The sequence below is a fragment of the Dermochelys coriacea genome, chromosome 3 (genome assembly GCF_009764565.3).
Source record: "Dermochelys coriacea isolate rDerCor1 chromosome 3, rDerCor1.pri.v4, whole genome shotgun sequence".
Taxonomy (NCBI): Eukaryota; Metazoa; Chordata; order Testudines; family Dermochelyidae; genus Dermochelys; species Dermochelys coriacea.
The window spans coordinates 100467205-100487105 of record NC_050070.1 but is presented as its reverse complement, the minus strand read 5'-3'; the positions used below and the strand labels follow the sequence as shown (position 1 = coordinate 100487105).

The following is a 19901-nucleotide window of genomic DNA, read 5'->3' as shown; positions in this document are numbered from 1 at the left end:
GTGAGAGTGATGGATTGTCCTTCAGGATAGGTTATAGATCCTTGATGATGCGCTGGAGAGGTTTTAGTTGAGGGCTGTGTGTGACGGCTAGTGGCGTTCTGTTACTTTCTTTGTTGGGCCTGTCTTGTAGTAGGTGACTTCTGGATACCCTTCTGGGTCTGTCAATCTGTTTTTTCACTTCGGCAGGTGGGTATTGTAGTTTTAAGAATGCTTGATAGAGATCCTGTAGGTGTTTGTCTCTGTCTGAGTGATTGGAGCCAATGCGGTTGTATCTTAGAGCTTGGCTATAAACAATGGATCGTGTGATGTGGTCTGGATGAAAGCTGGAGGCATGTAGGTAAGTATAGTGGTCAGTAGGTTTCCGGTATAGGGTGGTGTTTATGTGACCATCGCTTATTAGCACTGTAGTGGCTAGGAAGTGGACCTCTTGTGTGGACTGGTCCAGGCTGAGGTTGATGGGGGGTAGAAATTGTTGAAATCTTGGTGGAATTCCTCAAGAGCCTTCTTCCCAATGGTCCAGATGATGAAGGTGTCATAAATGTAGTGCAAGTAGAGTAGGTGTGTAAGGGGACGAGAGCTGAGGAAGCGTTGTTCTAAGTCAGCCATAAAAATGTTGGCATACTGTGGGGCCATGCGGGTACCCATAGCAGTCCTGCTGACTTGAAGGTATACATTGTCTCCAAATCTGAAATAGTTGTGGGTGAGGACAAAGTCACAAAGTTCAGCCACCGGGTTTGCCATGATGGTATTGGGGATGCTATTCCTGATGGCTTGTAGTCCATCTTTGTGAGGAATATTTGTGTAGAGAGCTTCTACATCCATAGTGGCTATGGTGTTTTCTGGAAACACCATAGGATGGTTAGGATGGTGTTTTCTGGAAGATCATCAAAGGATTGTAGTTTCCTGAGGAAGTCAGTGGTATCTCGAAGATAGCTGGGAGTGCTGGTAGTGTAGGGCCTGAGGAGAGTCTACATAGCCAGATATTCCTGCTGTCAGGGTGCCAGTGCCTGAGATGATGGGGTGTCCAGGATTCCCAGGTTTATGGATTTTGGGTAGCAGATAGAATACCTCTGGTCGGGGCTCTAGGGGTGTGTCAGTGTAGATTTGTTCCTGTGCTTCTTTAGGGAGTTTCTTGAGCAGATGGTGTAGTTTCTTTTGGTAATAATCCTCAGTGGGGTCAGAGGGATCCAGTAGGTGTGCTCAGACCATGCTGAACTCACACAAAATAGTTGTGGTGAGGAGGGAGGGCCTCCCTTATAACTGTTAGCCCAGTGGTTAGGGCACTCACCTGGGAGGTAGGAGATTCCTAGGTCAAAGTCCCCATCTGTCTGATGAGGAGAAGGGATTTGAAGAGTAATCTGCCACCTCTCAGGAGAGTGCCCTAGCCACTGGGCTCTGGGATGATCTAATGGGGAACTCCCTCAATCGCTCTTGTTGAAGAAGTTACACTTTGGATGGATGGACAGTGGGACTGGATCCTGGGTGATTGCTCTGTAGCTACCACCATGCTATTGAGTCATTCTCTTGCTTGTACTTGCTCTGTTGAGTCCAGCTGCTCTTTAATTATTTGTCCACAGTGGAACAGCGTCAACAGGGGAGAGTGAAGGAACCGCTCACAGCAGGCCATCCCGTTGTCTGGTGTTCAGGGCACTCACTTTAGAGGTGGTAGATCCTTAAACAAATTCTCTCTCCCCCTCAAGTGTAGGGGAGATTTGAGCTGGGAGTCATCCCAGGTGAGTGCCCGGTTAGGGCTAGAAGTTCTGAGGAAAGACCTCTTCTTCTTCCCTGGCTTCTTGCAAAAACATAAGCATTGGACTCCAGGAGAGGGTTCACAGCTGAGAATTCCAAGCAGAGAGAGGCATCTCCCCTCAGCCTGGATTTAGGCACTGAACTCCCTGAGCAGGGCTTAGGACACATTCCTCTCCTCGGCTTCTCCCATTGGTTAGCTTAGGCAGCTCCCCACTCAGTGTTCTGGCTTTTGTGAATCTCGTTCTTAGGCGCCTGTCTCTCCCCCTTCATTGTATAGGACACGTGAGTGCCTAATTCCCTTTGTAAATCTAGCCCATAGAATTTGTAAATAAATATCCATTTAATATTTCCAAAGGTTATTAATGTTAACCTCTGCACCAAAATACTATACTACTGATGAGGGTTGGGAGGGCAGAATCAGAAAGCCAGTGATAATACTTTCCCTGATAGTAGGTGCAGCATTCAGAATAGAATAAAAAAAAAAATTCATCACTTTTTGTACAATACTGTTCCATCTCCGGTATCCTTTTAGAGGGCTTATAGGCAGCCTTTTGAAAAGATCTGGATACGAGCAGTTAATGATCTCCATTTCAGTTCACTTTAGCCAGTTTCTGTGAAACAACTTATACACCATATCAAACTTCAAAAAGCAAATAATTGTTTTATCAAATGTAATTTGGGGGTGGAGAGGAACTGAGAGCGCGTGTAAATGCCTACCTTCTGTATAACAATCCTCCCTCAAAGTTCAGCATTACACAGCAACACTAGTGCAGCAAAACCCAGAATCTCATTGTTGACGTTTTTTATAACAGGTTTCAGAGTAGCAGCCGTGTTAGTCTGTATTCGCAAAAAAAGAAAAGGAGTACTTGTGGCACCTTAGAGACTAACAAATTTATTTATCACTTTATCGGATGAAATGAGCTGTAGCTCTCGAAAGCTTATGCTCAAATAAATTTGTTAGTTTCTAAGGTGCCACAAGTACTCCTTTTCATTTTTGATTATATAACTGTTGCATACAAAATGATTATTCTTTAGTAAATTGCTACATTTAATCTGCCCATAATCCTCTCCCTGCTGTGTCAGATACACAGAGTAATCCTTGTTCTCTTCTGATGAACAAGGCAAATCTTCTTGTTTTTGTGGTGTTAGTAAAAACAAAGTGACCCAGTAGGCTATTTGTTAACTCCATTTAAGAATGGCAAGACAGATGCCTCCACTTGCACTCCAGAACACATCTCACTGACTACCACCACTTGGGAAGCAAGATAAATATATGTAATGGCAATCTTATCTCAACTGATGAAACAGTTTGTGTGAGCAGGGGTTTGCGGAAGCTTATGGGAATCCTATTACAGAAATAGATTTAGCTAAACTCTTAATGTATGTGAGGGGAGGAGGATGAAATATCTAAGTGTTTTGAACTTGGAGAGAGATTTAAAGCTCTACATAGGTGGCAGCAGAAAAATCAGCTAAAAGATGTCTCCAAGACAAAGATGAGATTAAAAGAAAAATCTGCAGAATAACCAATTAAAATGATATTTAAAACTGGCAGAGTAATGTGTTAAATATATCATGTCCCATAAATATTTATTTAAAATCAAAGATTAAATATGCTTTATAAGTACTAAGTTAAGAATTATTTGGCCTTTTTATTATTATTTTTATTTTTTTTAAAAAGATGTTTTCACAACATTCTCTGGGCACATGAACACAAGCAGGTTGACTATTTGACACCAAATATAATAATTATGGCCAGGCTTCTAAGGATGCAGATAGAAGGATTTTTAAAAGCATGTAGATGTTGCAAATAATGAGAGTTAGGTGCCTGTGCAGTTTTGAAAGTCCCACTAGATGCCTAAATACTTTTTAAAAAATCTGGTTCTTAACACTCAAATTGAGCTGTTAGCATATGGGTGTAGATATGCACAGGGCAAAAGCCTGAGTGAACAGAAGGACTGCTTGTCACCATGAAAGGTTTTCCTCCTTTCCCCCCCCTGCTGCTGGTGATGGCTTATCTTAAGTGATCACTTTCCTTACAGTATGTATGATAAACCCATTGTTTCATGTTCTCTGTGTGTGTATATAAATCTCTCCTCTGTTTTTTCCACCAAATGCATCCGATGAAGTGAGCTGTAGCTCACGAAAGCTTATGCTCTAATAAATTTGTTAGTCTCTAAGGTGCCACAAGTACTCCTTTTCTTTTTGCGAATACAGACTAACACGGCTGCTACTCTGAAACCATTCTTAACCCTGAAGTTCAAGTTAGTCAATATCTCACCAATAGGGGAGATCAATTCCAAAGTCAAAGGCTATTATATGTTGAAGTCTAGGTGAAGATTAGATGGCTGGTTGAATATCTTAAAGAAAAGGAAAAAACCCAACAACCCCCTGACCCCTTTTTGACTAACAAAACCAAATGAATGTGAATATGTTAGCAAAAAGCCTTGCTTCCTTTCATTTTCTACTGTTCACAAGTCATTCTGTGGCAATTGCTCTAAAGATAAAGTTGCAACTGAATTTCCATTATGAGCTGATTTTTGGCTTTTTTTCCCCCTTTCCTTCTGTCATGTTGTCTGGAGTAGCTCATGACCAGAAGCGCCAATGTCGTGGCAGACAGTTACAAACCAGGCACAAACCCCAAACTAGTTGTGAGCTCTCTACTTAGATTTTACCAACCAAGTATCAAGTGTGAACTCCTCAGGCACTACAACAGCCTTAACATAGAGTTACACACCATCCCTTTGGTACTTTGGTCTATCTTGCTACCCATGCAAGTCTGCCTTGGTGATAGATGGTCCCTTGTATTACAAGTCACAACAATATTCACATTACTTTCAGTCCCAAAGAACCAGTCACTCATCTCATCGTTTGTACCTCAGATCTCACACTGAAGACCATGCTTATAGCCAATCCTATAATAAACTAACTAAAGATTTATTAACTAGGGACTAGAAATGAGTTATTTACAAGCTTAAAGCCGGTAAACATGCACATACAAATGAGTTAGTCTTAGGTTTCAAAAAGTAATAGAAGCTGCTGTATTGTGCAAGGTCTGTTTGCCCTTCAGGGTTAACCGAAGCTAAACATCTGGGGATCCTTGCTTATGCTTAGAAATCTTGCCCTCTCCCTGAAGTCCAAGCAGCATATAGGATAATTGTTTCTTCTTGACAGGGATTTTTATTCCCTTCCCCCAGAGCTCAAGATGATGAGAGGAAGGTTTGTTCAGTCTTCTCTTCATGGGTGTGGGGTAAGCGATCAGCAAAGTCTTTTGTCCACTGTTGTTTGACAATGGCTTATCTGATATCTAGGGGCCTTCTTTTACTGGGGCGGAGATGACACCTTTTGTGGTATACTAGCATTTCACTCCCAATAATGCTTCTCTCCTGACTGAGTTGGGGGAGAGGCTTACAATTTTAGAGCAAACACTTTAAATATTATCTTATAATGTGGGATACAGATATTACAAGTGAGATTAATGCATGCAGCAACTCACAAACATTTCATAAAGTCCAAACACTAAATACATCTTTATAAATCTAATACCTATTTTAACAATTCTAACACTCATCTCTGTGTTAGTATTGTTCAAATAGATATTAGCAGAGATGTTTAGTGAGTGATTCATCTCCAGCTATGCATTTGTCAGTGTTCAGTGACGCCTAGCTGGCACCTGGTCTGCCAGTGTCACATGTCTTCTCCCAAAATTAGTCAAAAAAGGTAACAGTGGCCTGAAAATAGAAAAGTTAGGATGAGGGCCAAGGTAAATATTTTTCTACCAAATCTGAAGTGAATCTGACAAATGGTTCCTAAATTATAACCTAAATATAAAGATGTTCACCAGACCTGGGAAAGTACTTTAATGGGTTTCTTGTTTGCCACTTTTCAGGTGAGAAATGAAACTTAGTTTACTGGACTCCCTTAGGTGAAATCTGATGCCCAGCCCGCAATTGGTTACTTAGCCCAGGTCTACACTACAGAGTTGGGTCGGCGTAAGGCAGCGTACATTGATCTAACTCTTAAGGATCTATGCTAAAATGTTGCTCCCACTGACATAACTCACCCGCCAATTTATTAACTCCATCTCCACAAGAGGCCTAGCACTTTGGTCAACGTAGTTAAGTTGATGCAGTGTCAGTGTAGACACTGCATTGCTTACATCAACTGTTGCTGCCTTTCAGAAGCCATCCCATAATGCCGCACACTGACAGTTAAATCGATGCAAGGACATGCACTGGTGAGGACATACACTGCTGGCACAAGGAGTGTAGTGTGGACATGCAAAAGTGATTTAATTACCACAGAGGCTGTATGTTGACGTAACTTAGGTCGACATAATTTTGTAGCATAGACATGCCCTTAAAGACTACGTTCACAAGCTACTATCTTTGTAAGCATGAGCTTCATCGGGGGGGGGGGGTGTCTTGGAAACTGGAAAAAAATAATTCTCCGATCAAAAAGCTCATGAAAGGTCCAGTGCACCTCCTAAAGCTCATGAGGTTCTCTGCTCCTGCAGCCCTGAGCATCTGAAAGTTGTGAACAAGAAGATATGCATGTATGTTTATGTGCTACTGTAGTGGTACCACCACACCAGAGGTAGCCCATAGGAAAAAGGGGGGAAGGACCTCTGATTTCCTCCTCTCCCCACCCAGCTTCAGCTCTCATCTTAACATCCTCCCGTGGTTCTCTGTGGATTATAGCCGTAGGACCACAGGAGATTTGTTGGGTAGAAAAGGCAAGAAGTGCTAGTGCTTGTCCACTGACTTTTCTTGAGCACTCTTCTCTCTACCTACATGTCTCTGCTCCTGACAACCGTCCCCCATTACTGGTCTCTGGAAGAAATGTTGTAATAATTGGGACCTAGTAGGCCTACTTCAGTTGTGAGCTGAACTTGTGGGAAAGGGGATAGAAATGGATAAAATGGTTCTATTATCTGTAATAACAGAGGGCATGTGGAAACAGAGGGCTATTGGGGAGAAATGGAGACATGGGAGAATGGATGCCTGGTTGAGGCGAAGAGGGAGGCTGCCAGCAGCTCAGGGTTGGGGGGAAGGGGTGAACATTTAGAAGCAGGTCAGGGTGCCTGAAGAAAGCAGAAAATATATAGTCTGTTAATATTTAGGTACCAAATTACGTAGTTGGCTTTACACTGTGTGTATCTGATGTGCTTGTGCGACCACACGGCTTTTCTCTGATGGGATCTACCATTAACAAAACACTTGTAAACTCATGTTACAGCAACAGTTTCTACCTCAACCTTAACTATGCTGTCTTAACCAGCTCCAGCATAATAAAGCAGCCCTCTGGAAGTTTCGCTGTGAGAGTATTGTGCTGCATTGCCGAGAAAATTGGCTTACACTGGAAAATTTCCATGTAGCACAAGAACATTACACAAAGTTCTCTTCTACAAGCATCAAGTGCATCACTCCACTGAGGACCTAAAAATATTACTGATGACTAACTTCTCTGAGAAAACAGAACAATTTCCCACTGTAAACATGGGCGATGGAGAGAGAATATTCAGTCACTTCAGAAAACATGTTTCATCTGGTTGCCAGCAAAGACACATCTACTGAGGAAAATGTGAAACAGAATCTGATTCTCATTAAGTTGCATAAGGGTATGATATTCTACTGTTCAGTTACAGTCCATTTTAATTAGATGCATTGTCCACTTATTCACAGAGACTGGAGCCAAGTGATTGCTCAGTGCATACCTACTGTGTCTTTAGGTTGCCCTAGTCTGTATACTATCACTAGATAGATCACTATCACCATAGAATCAGGAAAAGATGACAGTTATGAAAAAGATTACTGCACTGGCAAAAAAACCTTCCAAATTCTTCAGTTGGAGAAAGGCATGAGATAAAACATGGTGCAAGGAAACTCTTGATATTTGGAATAAACTAGGAAACTCTTGCGGTATTTGGTAAATGCCAGAAGTGAATGTAAAACTATCTTAGTTGAAATTAGCACTTAAGTTCGTATGGTCATGATGGTCTTGGGACTAGACAGGTAGGCAGAAGACATTATATTTCAGTAAAGTGTTTGAGAAATCTGATTTCATGTTTTGATTTTATAGTTATGTTGTCATTTAGAAACATGTTAAAAGGACGCTTGGAGGGGAGGCCATTTAAAAAAATGAAATAAAAGTAGATTCAACAAAAGTCTTAGGGAAACCTGCCAGTTTTGACATCTCCAATGACTCTGGAAGATAGAGAAACATGCTGCGTCTTCCTCCAGGCACTCTGCCTCCCCACTTCCCGGGAATGGGCAGCACCTCTCTGGCTCCTAGATCGGGGTGGTGTGGGGGAGGGGAGTGGTTGGCAGAGCACCCAGGCTGTCTGCCTTTCTGGCTTGTGAAATTGACAGGTCCCTTCCCTGAGGGCAGGCAACAAGGCCAAAAAATTCCATCTCAGTTCTCCTGAAATGTAATTTTTCTTTAAATCCGTTTCCATGAAAAATTTTGCATTTTTGCTATTTTTTTTCCGCTTCAAGACTAAACTTTTTCTAAAAAACATGAACATTTTCATGGAAAAGGGGTCCCTTTTTTCTTCCAGCTCTAGTGAAATGCACTATTGGGTATGATCTTGGCCCACAAATGCCCTCCCCTGCCAATGCCTATGGCTTACAATTAATTACTTTCCTATTTTTAAAAAAAGTCTTTCTCTGTCCTCTACCTGTGTGAAAGACCCACAAACAGGAGAAAACGATTGATTGATGCTGTTAGGTGCTCAGAGGAAACAAACCAAAGAAAAAAAATTCTCCAGTCTTTCTGTGTTAGTAATCTTAGAGCAGGCCCGCCAACAGCAATTCCGGGGGCCAGGGCTGTCCCTGTGGGGTGGCAGGGCCTGGGGCAGAAGTGATGAATCTGGCAGCGGCTGGGGCTCCCGGGTCCTTTAAAATCACCCAGGCCCCTAGGCAACTGCCACCTTTGCCCTGCCCCCCTCTCGGCAGGCCTGTCTTAAGGGCTTGGCTACACTTGCAAGTTACAGCGCATTAAAGGAGCCCCGGGTGCACTAGCTCACTACCGTCCACGCTGGCAAGGCATGTAGAGCGCTCTGACTCCATGGCTAGAGCACTCCTGGTACTCCACCTCGGCGAGTGGAATAACATTTTGTGTGCCGCAGCGCCAGTGTGGACACCCTGGTCTGTTAGTGCGCTCCGATTGGCCTCCAGAAGTGTCCCACAATGCCTGTTCTAGCCACTCTGGTCATCACTTTGAACTCTACTGCCCTGCCCTCAAGTGACTAACCGTCAGACCCGCCCTTTAAATTCTCTGGGAATTTTGAAAATTTCCTTCCTGTTTGCTCAGCCAGGCATGAAGTGCTCAGTGAATCTTTCCAGGTGACCATGTCTCCACGCACCAGATGATCCCCAGTTTGGAGCAATGGAGAAGTGCTGGACCTCATTAGTTAGTGTTTGCGGGGAGGAAGCTGTCCAGTCCCAGCTGCATTCCAGCTGTAGGAATTATGATACCTTCAGGCAGATATCAAGGGCCATGATCAGGATGCACTGCAGTTCAGGGTTAAAGTGAAGGAGCTGTGGAATGCCCACCGCAAAGCCTGTGAGGCAAACAGCCGCTCCGGTGCTGCCCCTGCAACCTGCCGTTTCTACAAAGAGCTGGACACGATACTTGGGGCCGACCCCACTTCCACTCCGAGTACCAACATGGAGACTTCAGAGCCCAGCTCAACAAGGCAGGAGGAGTAGGAGGAGGAGCAAAGCGGGAGCGAGGGTGCTGAGGCAGAGGAAGACACCCCAGAATCCCTGGACGCAGCCAGGAGTTGTTCTCAAGCCAGGAGGAAGGTAGCCAGTCACGGCAGCCGGTGCCTGGGGGAGGACAAAACACCAGAGGAGGTTCCCAGTAAGCAGCTTTTATTTTGGAAAGGAAGTTATTCAGTGTGGGTTCTTGGGGTGAGGAGGGTTAGGGCTGCATGCATGCCTAAATGCGGACTAGGGCGTTGATGTGCTCTCTCACATCGCGGTAATCGGCCTCAGTGATCTCTTCAAAGGTCTCATCCAGAACTTGGGCAATGCGCTTGTGCAGGTTTCTTGGGAGAACCATTGTGGTCCTTGTCCCAGTCAGGCTAACTTGTCCGTGCCACTGTGTGTGAGGGGCGGGGGGACCATTGCTGTACACAGACAAGATGCTTATGGGCCAGGGCGGAATCTGCATTGCAGAAGAAGACCCTCCCTTGCTTCCCAGGTCACCCTCAGCAGAGAGATATCTTCCAGGACGAACTCCTGTGGAAAATGTGGGGATGGTGTTCAGTATAGGGGCCCCCTGCTTTTGTTGGCTCTCCCCAAGGAACAGAAACCCAGAGTACAGCCGTGAAACAATCAGTCACGCTTGACCCTGTTTTTACTCACCATTTTGGGGCTCCCATGGGTTATGTGCACTCGCTTTGGGACAGACAAATTATCCTTTTGTGTAGACTGTGGTTGCCCTTAAGTACGGGGGAATCATTGCTCTGTCTGATGTGAACAATGCTGCCTCTGTTAAGTGTTGCATTTTGCCTTTACAGATGCAACCTTGAGATCTCAGCCGTCTGTTATCACCGGCTGAAAGACTCCAAAGAATCAGAAAGAGGCCATGTAGAAGCAAGGAAGACATGTTGCATGAAGCGATGCAGCATTCAAGTAATGAAAATCGAAAAGTGCAGGAGTGGCGGGACAGTAAAAGGAGGATCCGCCAGCAGAATGAGGAGCGCCGGCACAAAAGCGTGGTGCTCTGACAGCAAAGCACGGATCGGCTGATAAGCATAATGGAGCGCCAAGCAGACTTGATCCAGGCTCTCGTAGCCATGCAGGCGGAGCACTACCGCATCCCCTCCGCCCCCCACAGTCCTTGTTCCAAAACTCTTTCCCTTGTGCCCCCATGTCACCTCCAACCCACTTTCCCCAACATCCGGGTCCTTACTGCCACCAGCTACCTCCAATAGCTGTAGCTTCACCACCCAGCCCTGAAAACTACAACCCTTACCCACTGCACTCACCCCCCATCACCATGCAGTATAGCCATCCTGAAGTGCAGCACCCACTGCACAGCACTCCAGACAGGAAGGCTGAGTATGATAACAGGACATACGCAGATCTGTGATTGTACCATTCCCCACCCCACCCCCTTGCCCTTTCTGTTTCCCAGACAGTTCTGTTTCTTTTCAATACATGGATTTTTTGGCTTTGAAAACATTCTTTATTATTGCATAAGTAAAAGATACCTTAGCCTAGGAAAGAAAACAGGCACTGCAAGTCAGCGTAGCAAACACGGATTCCTACTAACATTGGAACCACTGCACTTCACTCCTGTGCAGGGCACCAGACATTACTGGTGGCTTTCAGACTCAAATTGCTCCTTCAAGGCGTTCCTAATCCTTGCAGCCCCATGCTGGGCCCCTTTAATAGTCCTGCTCTCTGGCTGTTCAAATTCAGCCTCCAGGTGTTGAACCTCCGAGTTCCATGCCTGAGTGAATCGTTCATCCTTCCCTTCACAAATGTTATGGAGGGTACAGCACACGGATGTAACTGCAGGGATGCTGTCATGGGCCAGGTCCAGCTTTCCATACAGAGTGCCAACGGCCCTTTAAACGGCCAAAAGCACACTCCAGTGTCATTCTGCACCGGCTCAGCCTGTTGTTGAACTGCTGCTTGCTGCTGTCAAGGCTCCCTGTGTAGGGTTTCATGAGCCACGGCATTAAAGGATAAACGAGGTCTCCAAGGATCACAATGCGCATTTCCACTTCCCCTACGGTGATCTTCTGGTCTGGGAAAAAAGTCCCGGCTTGCAGCTTCCTGAACAGGCCAGTGTTCTGAAAGATGCGTGTGATATGCACCTTTCCGGGCCACCCTGTGTTAATGTCAATGGAACGCCCACAGTGATCCACAAGCACCTGGAGAACCATAGAGAAATATTCCTTCCGATTAATGTACTTGGAGGCTAGGTGGGCTGGTGCCAGAATGGAATGTTTGTGCTATCACCCCTCCGCAGTTAGGGAAACCCATTTGTGCAAAGCCATCCACAATGTCACGCATGTTACCCAGAGTCATGGTTCTTCTGAGCAGGATGCGATTAATGGCCCTGCAAACTTGCATCAACACGATTCCAACAGTCGACTTTCCCACTCCAAACCGTTAGCGACCAATCAGTAGCTGTCTGGAGTTGCCAGCTTCCAGATTGCAATAGCCACCTGCTTCTCCATTGTGAGGGCAGCTCTCAATCTCTTGTCCATGCACTGGACGGTGGGGGCGAGCTCCTCACACAGTCCTGTGAAAGTGGCTTTTCTCATCTGAAAGTTCTGCAGCCACTGCTCATCATCGCAGACATGCATGACGATGTGATCCCACTACTCACTGCTTGTTTCCCGAGCCCAAAAGTGGTGTTCCATGGTGGTGAGCATGTCTGTGAATGCCACAAGCAAACTCGTGCCATATACATTACTCGAGTCGATATCATCATCTGAGTTCTCACTGTCACTTTGAATCATAAGGAATAACTCGACTGCCAAACGTGACATGCTGGCGAGACTCGTCAGCATACTCCTCAGCACTTCGGGATCCATTCCCGCAGACTGAAAGGGAAGACAGAGCGCGCAGTGCAAAAAACATTAAAAGATGGCGCCAAATGTGGACGGAGACACAGGGATTGCTGGGATGCGAACCGATGCATCACAGGGCGTTGGGACAGGACTCAGAATGCCCTGCACCCCTTTCCCCCTTCCCACAATCCATAGCGCCAGAATGGGAAGAGGTGCTGTGTGGGACAGCTGCCCATAATGCACCGCTCCCAATGCCACTGCAAGTGCTGCAAATGTGACCATGCCAGTGCACTTGCAGCTGTCAGTGTGAACAGACTGCAGTGCTTTCCCTGCTGTGCTCTCCAAAGGCGGGTTTAACTCAAAGTGCTCTACATCTGCAAGTGTATCCATGCCCTTAGAGCTTGTCTACATGAACAATTAGACCACTGCAAGCTGGGGTGTGAATCTACCTGCACTGTCCGTGTGCACCCTGCTGACACACACAAACAGTTTGTGAGAGTATTTCAATCTAATCGTCTTTGAAACAGGGCTGGCTCAAAGTCCATTAATGGACTGTTAATGAAGTCAGCAGGCTGCACCTGGACAGTTAGGCTCATGGGAGGTGGTCACACCCCCAACATACTGCAGTCTAATTGTTCATGTAGACAAACACTGAGGTTTTCCTTGTAATTATAGTATGTAAGTACAGATAGAAATGTGTGTTTCAGGCTGATGAAGTCTTGTTCAAGAACTTGCTTGATAACTGGTTTTGAATGTGGTTGTAGTTAGCACTGTTGGGTACTCCACTGACATACAGAGTTTGGAATTCCAGGATGTTTTGGAAATGCAGTCTTGGGAAACTAATCTGTTGGCAAGCAGGTTTTTAGGGCCTCATGTCTGGCTAATGAAAAACTGATGATATTTTAAAGATCTTGGGCTAGGTTCACAAAAGGATGTAGGTGCCGAACTACCACTTTAGGTACCCAAGTTCTCTCTGTCGCATGTGTAACCCACAAACCTGGGTGTGGTGCTCTGTCCCATCTAGTGGCACCAAGACCACTTAGAGATTCATGAGACTGCTCTACAGCCTTAGCTAATACAGTAGCCATACAGCTTTTAGCTAATGCAGTAGAGGCCCATTCACTAAGCTCCAGAGGTCCCAGGTTCAATCCCACCTGCCGACAACAGGGGTCTGTTGGTGTAACACATGAGCACTGCTGTCTCACTCTAGGTTTGTAGATGACTAAGCCACAGAGTGATGCACGAACCAGGGGAAGATAGGTATTCCTTTGCCTAGCTTTCCTGAAGGGTCCGATCTGGTATGTGTGCTCATATGTCGCCTATGGGATCAGGCCACGTATGCGAATTTGCAGAAAACAGCCAGGGAATACCTCACTTATAATTTATAGCCCAGTGGTTAGAGCACTCACTTGGGATATGGAAGATCCCCAGTCAAGTCCCCTCTCTGTCTGAGGAGGAGAAAGAATTTGAATAGGTATCTCCTACCTGTCAGGAGAGTACCCTAATCATTGATCTATAGGATGTTTTGATGTGGGATCCCCTCAACTTCTTCCGTTGAAGCTGTTCGACTCTGAATTAATAATGAAAGAATCATTGCCCAGAGAGAACGAGCGAGCATGAGAATTGGCTCTGTAGCCTGGTGGTTAGAACGCTCACCTGGGAGATGAGAGATACAGAATCCAGTCCCCCTGCTCCCATGAATTTTTTAAATTGTTTATTCAAGTGGATTAGCTTTAACAGGAGAGAGTAACCCACTTCAGAATATCCCATAGCCCAGTGGCTAAGATGCTCACCTGAGAAGTGACAGATCTGTGTTCAACTCTCTTCTCATTAGGCAGAGGGGGGACATGAGTTGGGGAGTCTCCCACATCCCAGGTGAGTATACTAGTTGCTGAGCTAAAAGTTATGTGGAAGGTCTGCCCCTTCCCCCAGCAGCTTGCAAAAACAGCATTGGCAGTTAATGCCAAAAGAGGTTTTGTAGCTGAGAATCCCAAGCAGAGGGAGGCATTGAACACCCTTAGAGGAGCAGGGCTTAGGACACACTCGTTGCTTCAGTATCTCCCATGGGATAGCCTAGACTGGGAGCCACCCACCATGCTGTTTTTGTGAATCCCATCCAGAGGCACCTATCCGTCTCCACTCATTGTATAGGGATCTTAGTGCGAAACTCTGGCTTTGTGAATCCTGGCGATTTTGTAGAAACTGGGACACAGATTGTTGCCATGCCAAAGTTTCTTTGTGAAAATAGCTCCTTGTGCCTGGACTGGTTAATCATGGACCCATATTGGCACAAGGTTTAAAAGTTCAGAAGCAAGTGCTGTTGCTGTGGGATTTATAGCTCTACATCATCATCTCCTGTTTCCAATGCCAAGTTTGGGTAGGGCTTTGGTATCTAGACTGCCAGTCACCTCTAGTCTAGGCCCATTTTATAGATAGGGAAATGAGGCATAGAGAGACTAAGTGACTTACCAGAGGTCACATAGAAAGTCTGAGGCAAAGCCGGGACTTGAACCGAGGTTTCCCATGCTGTAAGTCAGTGTCCCAACCACCAGGCAATCCTTCTGGGTAATTCTACAGGCTTTATTTATTTTGGTGTTGTCCTATGTCTCAGAAAATAAGAATAGTGGTCTGATACTTTGTAACTGTGGGAACCGGTGCTGGAAATAGGGAGTCTTATTTGTGTATCAATTTTATACATTTCAGTGACTCCTGGAGTCTCTTCCTTTCAGCCAATTTAATACTTGCTCAATTTTGTAACATCTTATTGCTGAAATGTGAATAATATGAGAAACAGCAACTCTTGCAGGAAGGATTTACAAACTGAGTCATTGATCCAGTTGTCAAAACTAGCATCATTGTCTTGGGTTTGCCACTTTTCAGGTGCTGATCAGATACCCCAGTATTGGGACTGATATAAGAACTTATCTAGAATAGCTCCCTTTAAGAACAGCATGTGGAGACAAAACTTCCATTGGGACTTCCAATGGCATTTCCTCCTTCCATGCTAAGTATTTGGGGTGATGGACCGGGGAGTCTCATTGAGGCACAAACGACTCATATAGTTAACTCATTAATTCTAAAGGAAGTGCTTGTAAATTAAAAGAGAGCCTCAATAAGATATGAGTGCTCCAAGCTGTCTTGACTATATCAAATGAAAAATCAGGTGTTTTCTCCACATTTTGGTATGCTTCAAATATGAAGTTTTATGTTACCATCTTGTAGAAGCCAGTACACCACAGATATTTCCAGGGAAACTTGTTTGGGGCAGTGGATTTGGGATTAAACACAAGTAAACATTAAAGAGCTTCAATCAGTAACTTTCACCATCTTTTAACATACAGTCCATTTTTCTCTCTTATTCTGCTAGTTCATATAAAACTACAAAATACTAATTTGATGGATATTGGTGATATTAGGAGGCAGATTGGCATTCAAACTGCAGCTTGTCTGTTTTCTGGCCCATACTGTAATTGCCTGCTTTTCTTTGGGACAACCTCTGCAGATTGGGTTTAGGTGCCTAAATATATAAACTGTAGGTGCAGTTAAAGAAGCTTGCTAAAAATTTGTACCTTCCCGGCCTTTTCAGTTTTTCCTTTGTCTAGAAATAGTAGATAATGGCCTGCTTTGAGAGAGTGGCGCAAACTCCTGTTGGATTCTAATGATGGTGGGTTTTTTTATGCAGTTGCTATGGAAACGAGCCCTTAAAGATCGCTTCAAATATGTGCGGAGACCAATTGAAGATGATGAGCAGGTTATAAGGAACAAATGCAAGTTTGGTCACAGGCGAGGACAGACAAAGAAATCTTCTGCTGAAAACAGATGTGATGAAATCCAAATGGTGCAAATAAAAGTAAGCTTTCTGGTTCCTGTTAGAAGGGAAAGTTAGTCCATAAATAACAGGAATGGGAAATATGTACCTATCTGGCAAATGTCTTTGGGCTCCCGTGTGGCAGTAAGCCACCACATGCAGAAGGGGGATAGCATAGAGTAGCTCCAACCTACTTGGAGCTAGCCCTGCATGAGGGGTGCTCTTTTGGCCAGTGGAGAAGCAGCTGGGTCCTGGGCCCTGAGCGCTGACAGTGACTGACTTGAATAGCCCTTGCATTCAGAAGAACACAAAGCATTGATTCTCTGTTGCCCTGCACCTTTTGTAGTCATTGGCACCAGCTCAAAGTGGATATGAAATGCTTACCTGCATTTTAAATGTAGTGTATATAACAGGAGTGGCCAAACCGCAGCTCGCGAGCTGCATGTGGCTCTTTTACAATTAAAGTGCAGCTTGCAGAGCCCCCTACACCCTCCCTCATTCTCCGCCTACCAGATGTGGGGTGGGAGGGTGGGGGAAAGGAGCTCAGGGCCTCTGACCTGCAGCGGGGTGGTGGAGTTAGGGGCTTTTGCTAGAGACGACTGGTGCATGCTGAGAGTGGGGGGCACAATTTAAAGGTTCACCCCTCCCAACAGCTTGAGTCACGTTCCCCCCCCCCTTACTCTCAGTGGCCCCTCTCTGCAGCCCCTTGGTGTTGGATCCACATGGAGAGGCAGCAGCAAGCAGTTGGGAGCTGCAGGGAGGGGCTGCTGCTTTAGCTCCCGGGGGAGAGGCAGCGGCAACAGCTCTCCCTGCAGCTCCCCAGGCTGTTTGCCGCTGTCTCTTCCCACAGCCGGAGCTCCTAGCTTGCTGGCTCCAAAAGCTGCTATGCAGGGAGGAGGCCTGAGGCACCATGTGACCAAGCAGGACCAGCAAACCCTGGCAAAAATCCGGGGGTGGGGGGGCATGTGACCCCATGTGCCACTCCACATGGCCCCTCCCCCAGTGTGTTACTTCCAGCTTCTTCCCAGTGGGGAGGGGGGTCTTGGGACCTCAGCCCCACAGGGCGCGCCTACCGGGGCTTGAGCAGGAGCACGGCTGAAGCCCCAGCAGGTGCCTTCCACAAGGCTGAAGCCCTGAGATCCGGCAGGGACACCCATGCCCTGGCTCTCAAACATCTGAAGATTGTCATATGTGGCTCAGATGGTCAGTAAGTTTGGCCACCCATGGTATATACAAAACTCCCACTCTGTTAGTGCGTGTCACCCACTTTGCATGCATTTTGGACTGCATATAAGTGACTGCACAAAGAGTAGTACAACAGGGACTACAATTGTTCAGTCACCTGGTCCAGCTACAGCTGAGCCCTCTATATGTAAATAAGCGTACATGTACATTTGAGCAGATAATTGGTGCCCTTATATCTTCACACGATAGTCCATCCGTAGTATGTTATAAGTAGTCTGTGTACTAATATATAGGATACATAGGGTGCTTATGAATGTACATATGCAGGTGCTGCATCTTTCTGAACTGAATTCTCTATTTATAGATGAAGCCATTACTGTCAGGTAAGTGACGTAAAGTGTGTTACTATTGATGTGTACATTGTCATAAATGCGTTAAGTGTTCTATTATGCTTTGCCAACTCTAATACCACTTATATCAAAGCTGCTATTGAAAAAATACAGTTAAACTTTAAACCACCAAGTTATATCAGTATTTTGAAAAAAAAAAAACGCACAAATGTTTGGCCTCCAGCTTAATCTAGATATTTCCCTCCTTGTATCTGTTTATGAAGTGTAGGTGTTTCATTGGAGGAGAAAGATGGTGATTTCTTTTAAACAACTTCTATGTAAATTGTAATCTGGGGTTTGTGGATTACTGAATTTTTTAATCCAGAAACACCCTAAAATCTCATTCCCTTTTTGGAGCTGTGCTTTCAGGTATAAACACTCCCTCCTTCTGCATGTTCCAGTTGAAAGAAGGGCTGTGTGGTTAGGGTCATAGCCTCACGCCTGCAATGCCAGCAAGGGAATATGGTGAAGTGCGTACTACACCTTTTCTACAAGAGGAGAAAGACCCACTGCTCCCTGTACTCCAATGGCTTTCACAGTCACATTGCTTTCCATCTCTTCTGCCCAACTGCATGGTTGCTCCCTCTACCACAATGCACAAAGCCATTATTTAGCCTCTGTTTTAGAGTTTATGAGGAAGGAAAAAGAATTCTAACATGAAGGAGAATTTGTTCAGTAGCCTTAATGTTATGAATGTTTGCTACTGGCAAATTTCTGCTGTTGTGTGATGCCCTCCTCCATCTGGAATGAGTGCGATGGATGTGTAGGTCTCCCTCAGGGCAGCCCTCATTTTAATGATCTAATTTCTTCTTTTTCTTACATGCAAGAGAAATTTTAAATGCAAAAACTAACATTAGTGAAGTCTTTAAGGTTGAGAAATCATGCTAGCAAAATTAAGAAAGCATATTTTATTTTGCCTTTTATTTGGTTTCTATATATTAATTAATGTATCTGGCTCAGCTCCCTGAGACTCTATGATTTAGATATTACAAACACACACTTTAACAAGATGTTTATTAGCATCCTTTTTGGCAAGAGCTTTGTGTATATTTATTTATCAGAACACACAGAAAGGCACCCATCCAAGGCACTGGGTACCATGTCATAAATTAAAATTGCAGAATACACATCCTTGTCTCATGTCTTTACAGAAGCTAATCTTCTTCTTCAAGTGCTTGCTCATGTCCATTCCATTCCAAGTGCGTGCACGCTCATGTGCACGGCCTTTGTAGATTTTTGCCTTAGTGGTATCTGTAGGGTCGGCTGTAGTGCCTTCTTGAGTGCCATGCTCAAGCGCTGGTGTATTAGGCGCCGCTGGCCCTATACCCTCTCAGTTCCTTCTTACCGCCTGTGGTGGTTAGTCAGAGCGTCTTTTCCTTGCCTAGCCAGGACTAGGTCGAGCCTTAGGGCCTTGTAAGTATGATTATAGTAGTTGTTAAGTGTAGTTAGAAGTTAGAGTCCCAATGGGGATTTCACCCCATGCAAGGCATGCCCCGATCTCTGGGTTTAAGCCTTGCTCGGACTGCAGCAGGCCTATGCCTGTAAGTGACCCCCACAGCAGCTGCCTGAAGTGCTTGGGGGAGTCACATGTGAAGGATAAGTGTTGCATTTGCAAAAACATTCAACCCAGGACCCAGAAAGAGTGTGACATCCATCCGAAGGTCCTTGTCATGGAGGCTGCTCTTTGCCTGGATTCTGAGTCTTCCCGGCTGGACTCTACCCTTAGTACCTCGGCCTTGGTGCGCAGCACACCCTAGAACCAGGCTCTGCCCGGCACTGCTCTCTGTCAACGGTGCCCAAAAAGAGCGCCAAAAGAATGGCTCCCTGGCACCAGGCAAGAAAGGCCATGGGGTATCAGGCAAAGGACCCAGTTCTGGCTGCCTGACCACACTGGAGCCGCATGGATGTGCCTCCTCAATCGGCGCCCCTAGCCCCCCCAGGAATCCACTACCGACTCCCTGGAGCAGTAGGGGACCCAGACTTGTGGCAGGGCTGATGTCTTCCCAGGCTCTCCCAGTGTCTAGAGAGCAGAGGCCTCTACCAGTGCTGCCGGCACCGGGTCTGCTACAAGAAGTGGCAGAGGCTCCCTGTGAGGGCAAGTGAGACGTCAGGACCCCCCAGAGGGCAGTTGAGCGCCACTGATCTCCAGAGCCAAAGCAGCACTCTCCAACTCCGCACCGCAGATTTCTAGCTTTGCAGCCCAACTCCTCTTCAGCTTGCCCAAGGTCACTGGCAC

At 45.7% G+C, this 19901-nt stretch overlaps 1 protein-coding gene across 7 annotated transcripts in view; it reads left to right on the top strand.

Annotated features, from left to right (window-relative positions):
* The window catches only part of SAMD3 (sterile alpha motif domain containing 3), a 102172-nt gene that overhangs the window by 61992 nt on the left and 20279 nt on the right, over nucleotides 1-19901 (top strand). For 6 of the 7 annotated variants that reach the window (XM_038396766.2, XM_043510937.1, XM_038396763.2 and 3 more), the window contains one exon: nucleotides 15966-16133. The exons of the other annotated variant lie outside the window; for it this stretch is intronic. In XM_038396766.2, coding sequence (XP_038252694.1) covers nucleotides 15966-16133 — 168 coding nt within the window. The remainder of the gene's footprint in view (nucleotides 1-15965; nucleotides 16134-19901) is intronic. 7 annotated transcript variants of the gene reach the window in all.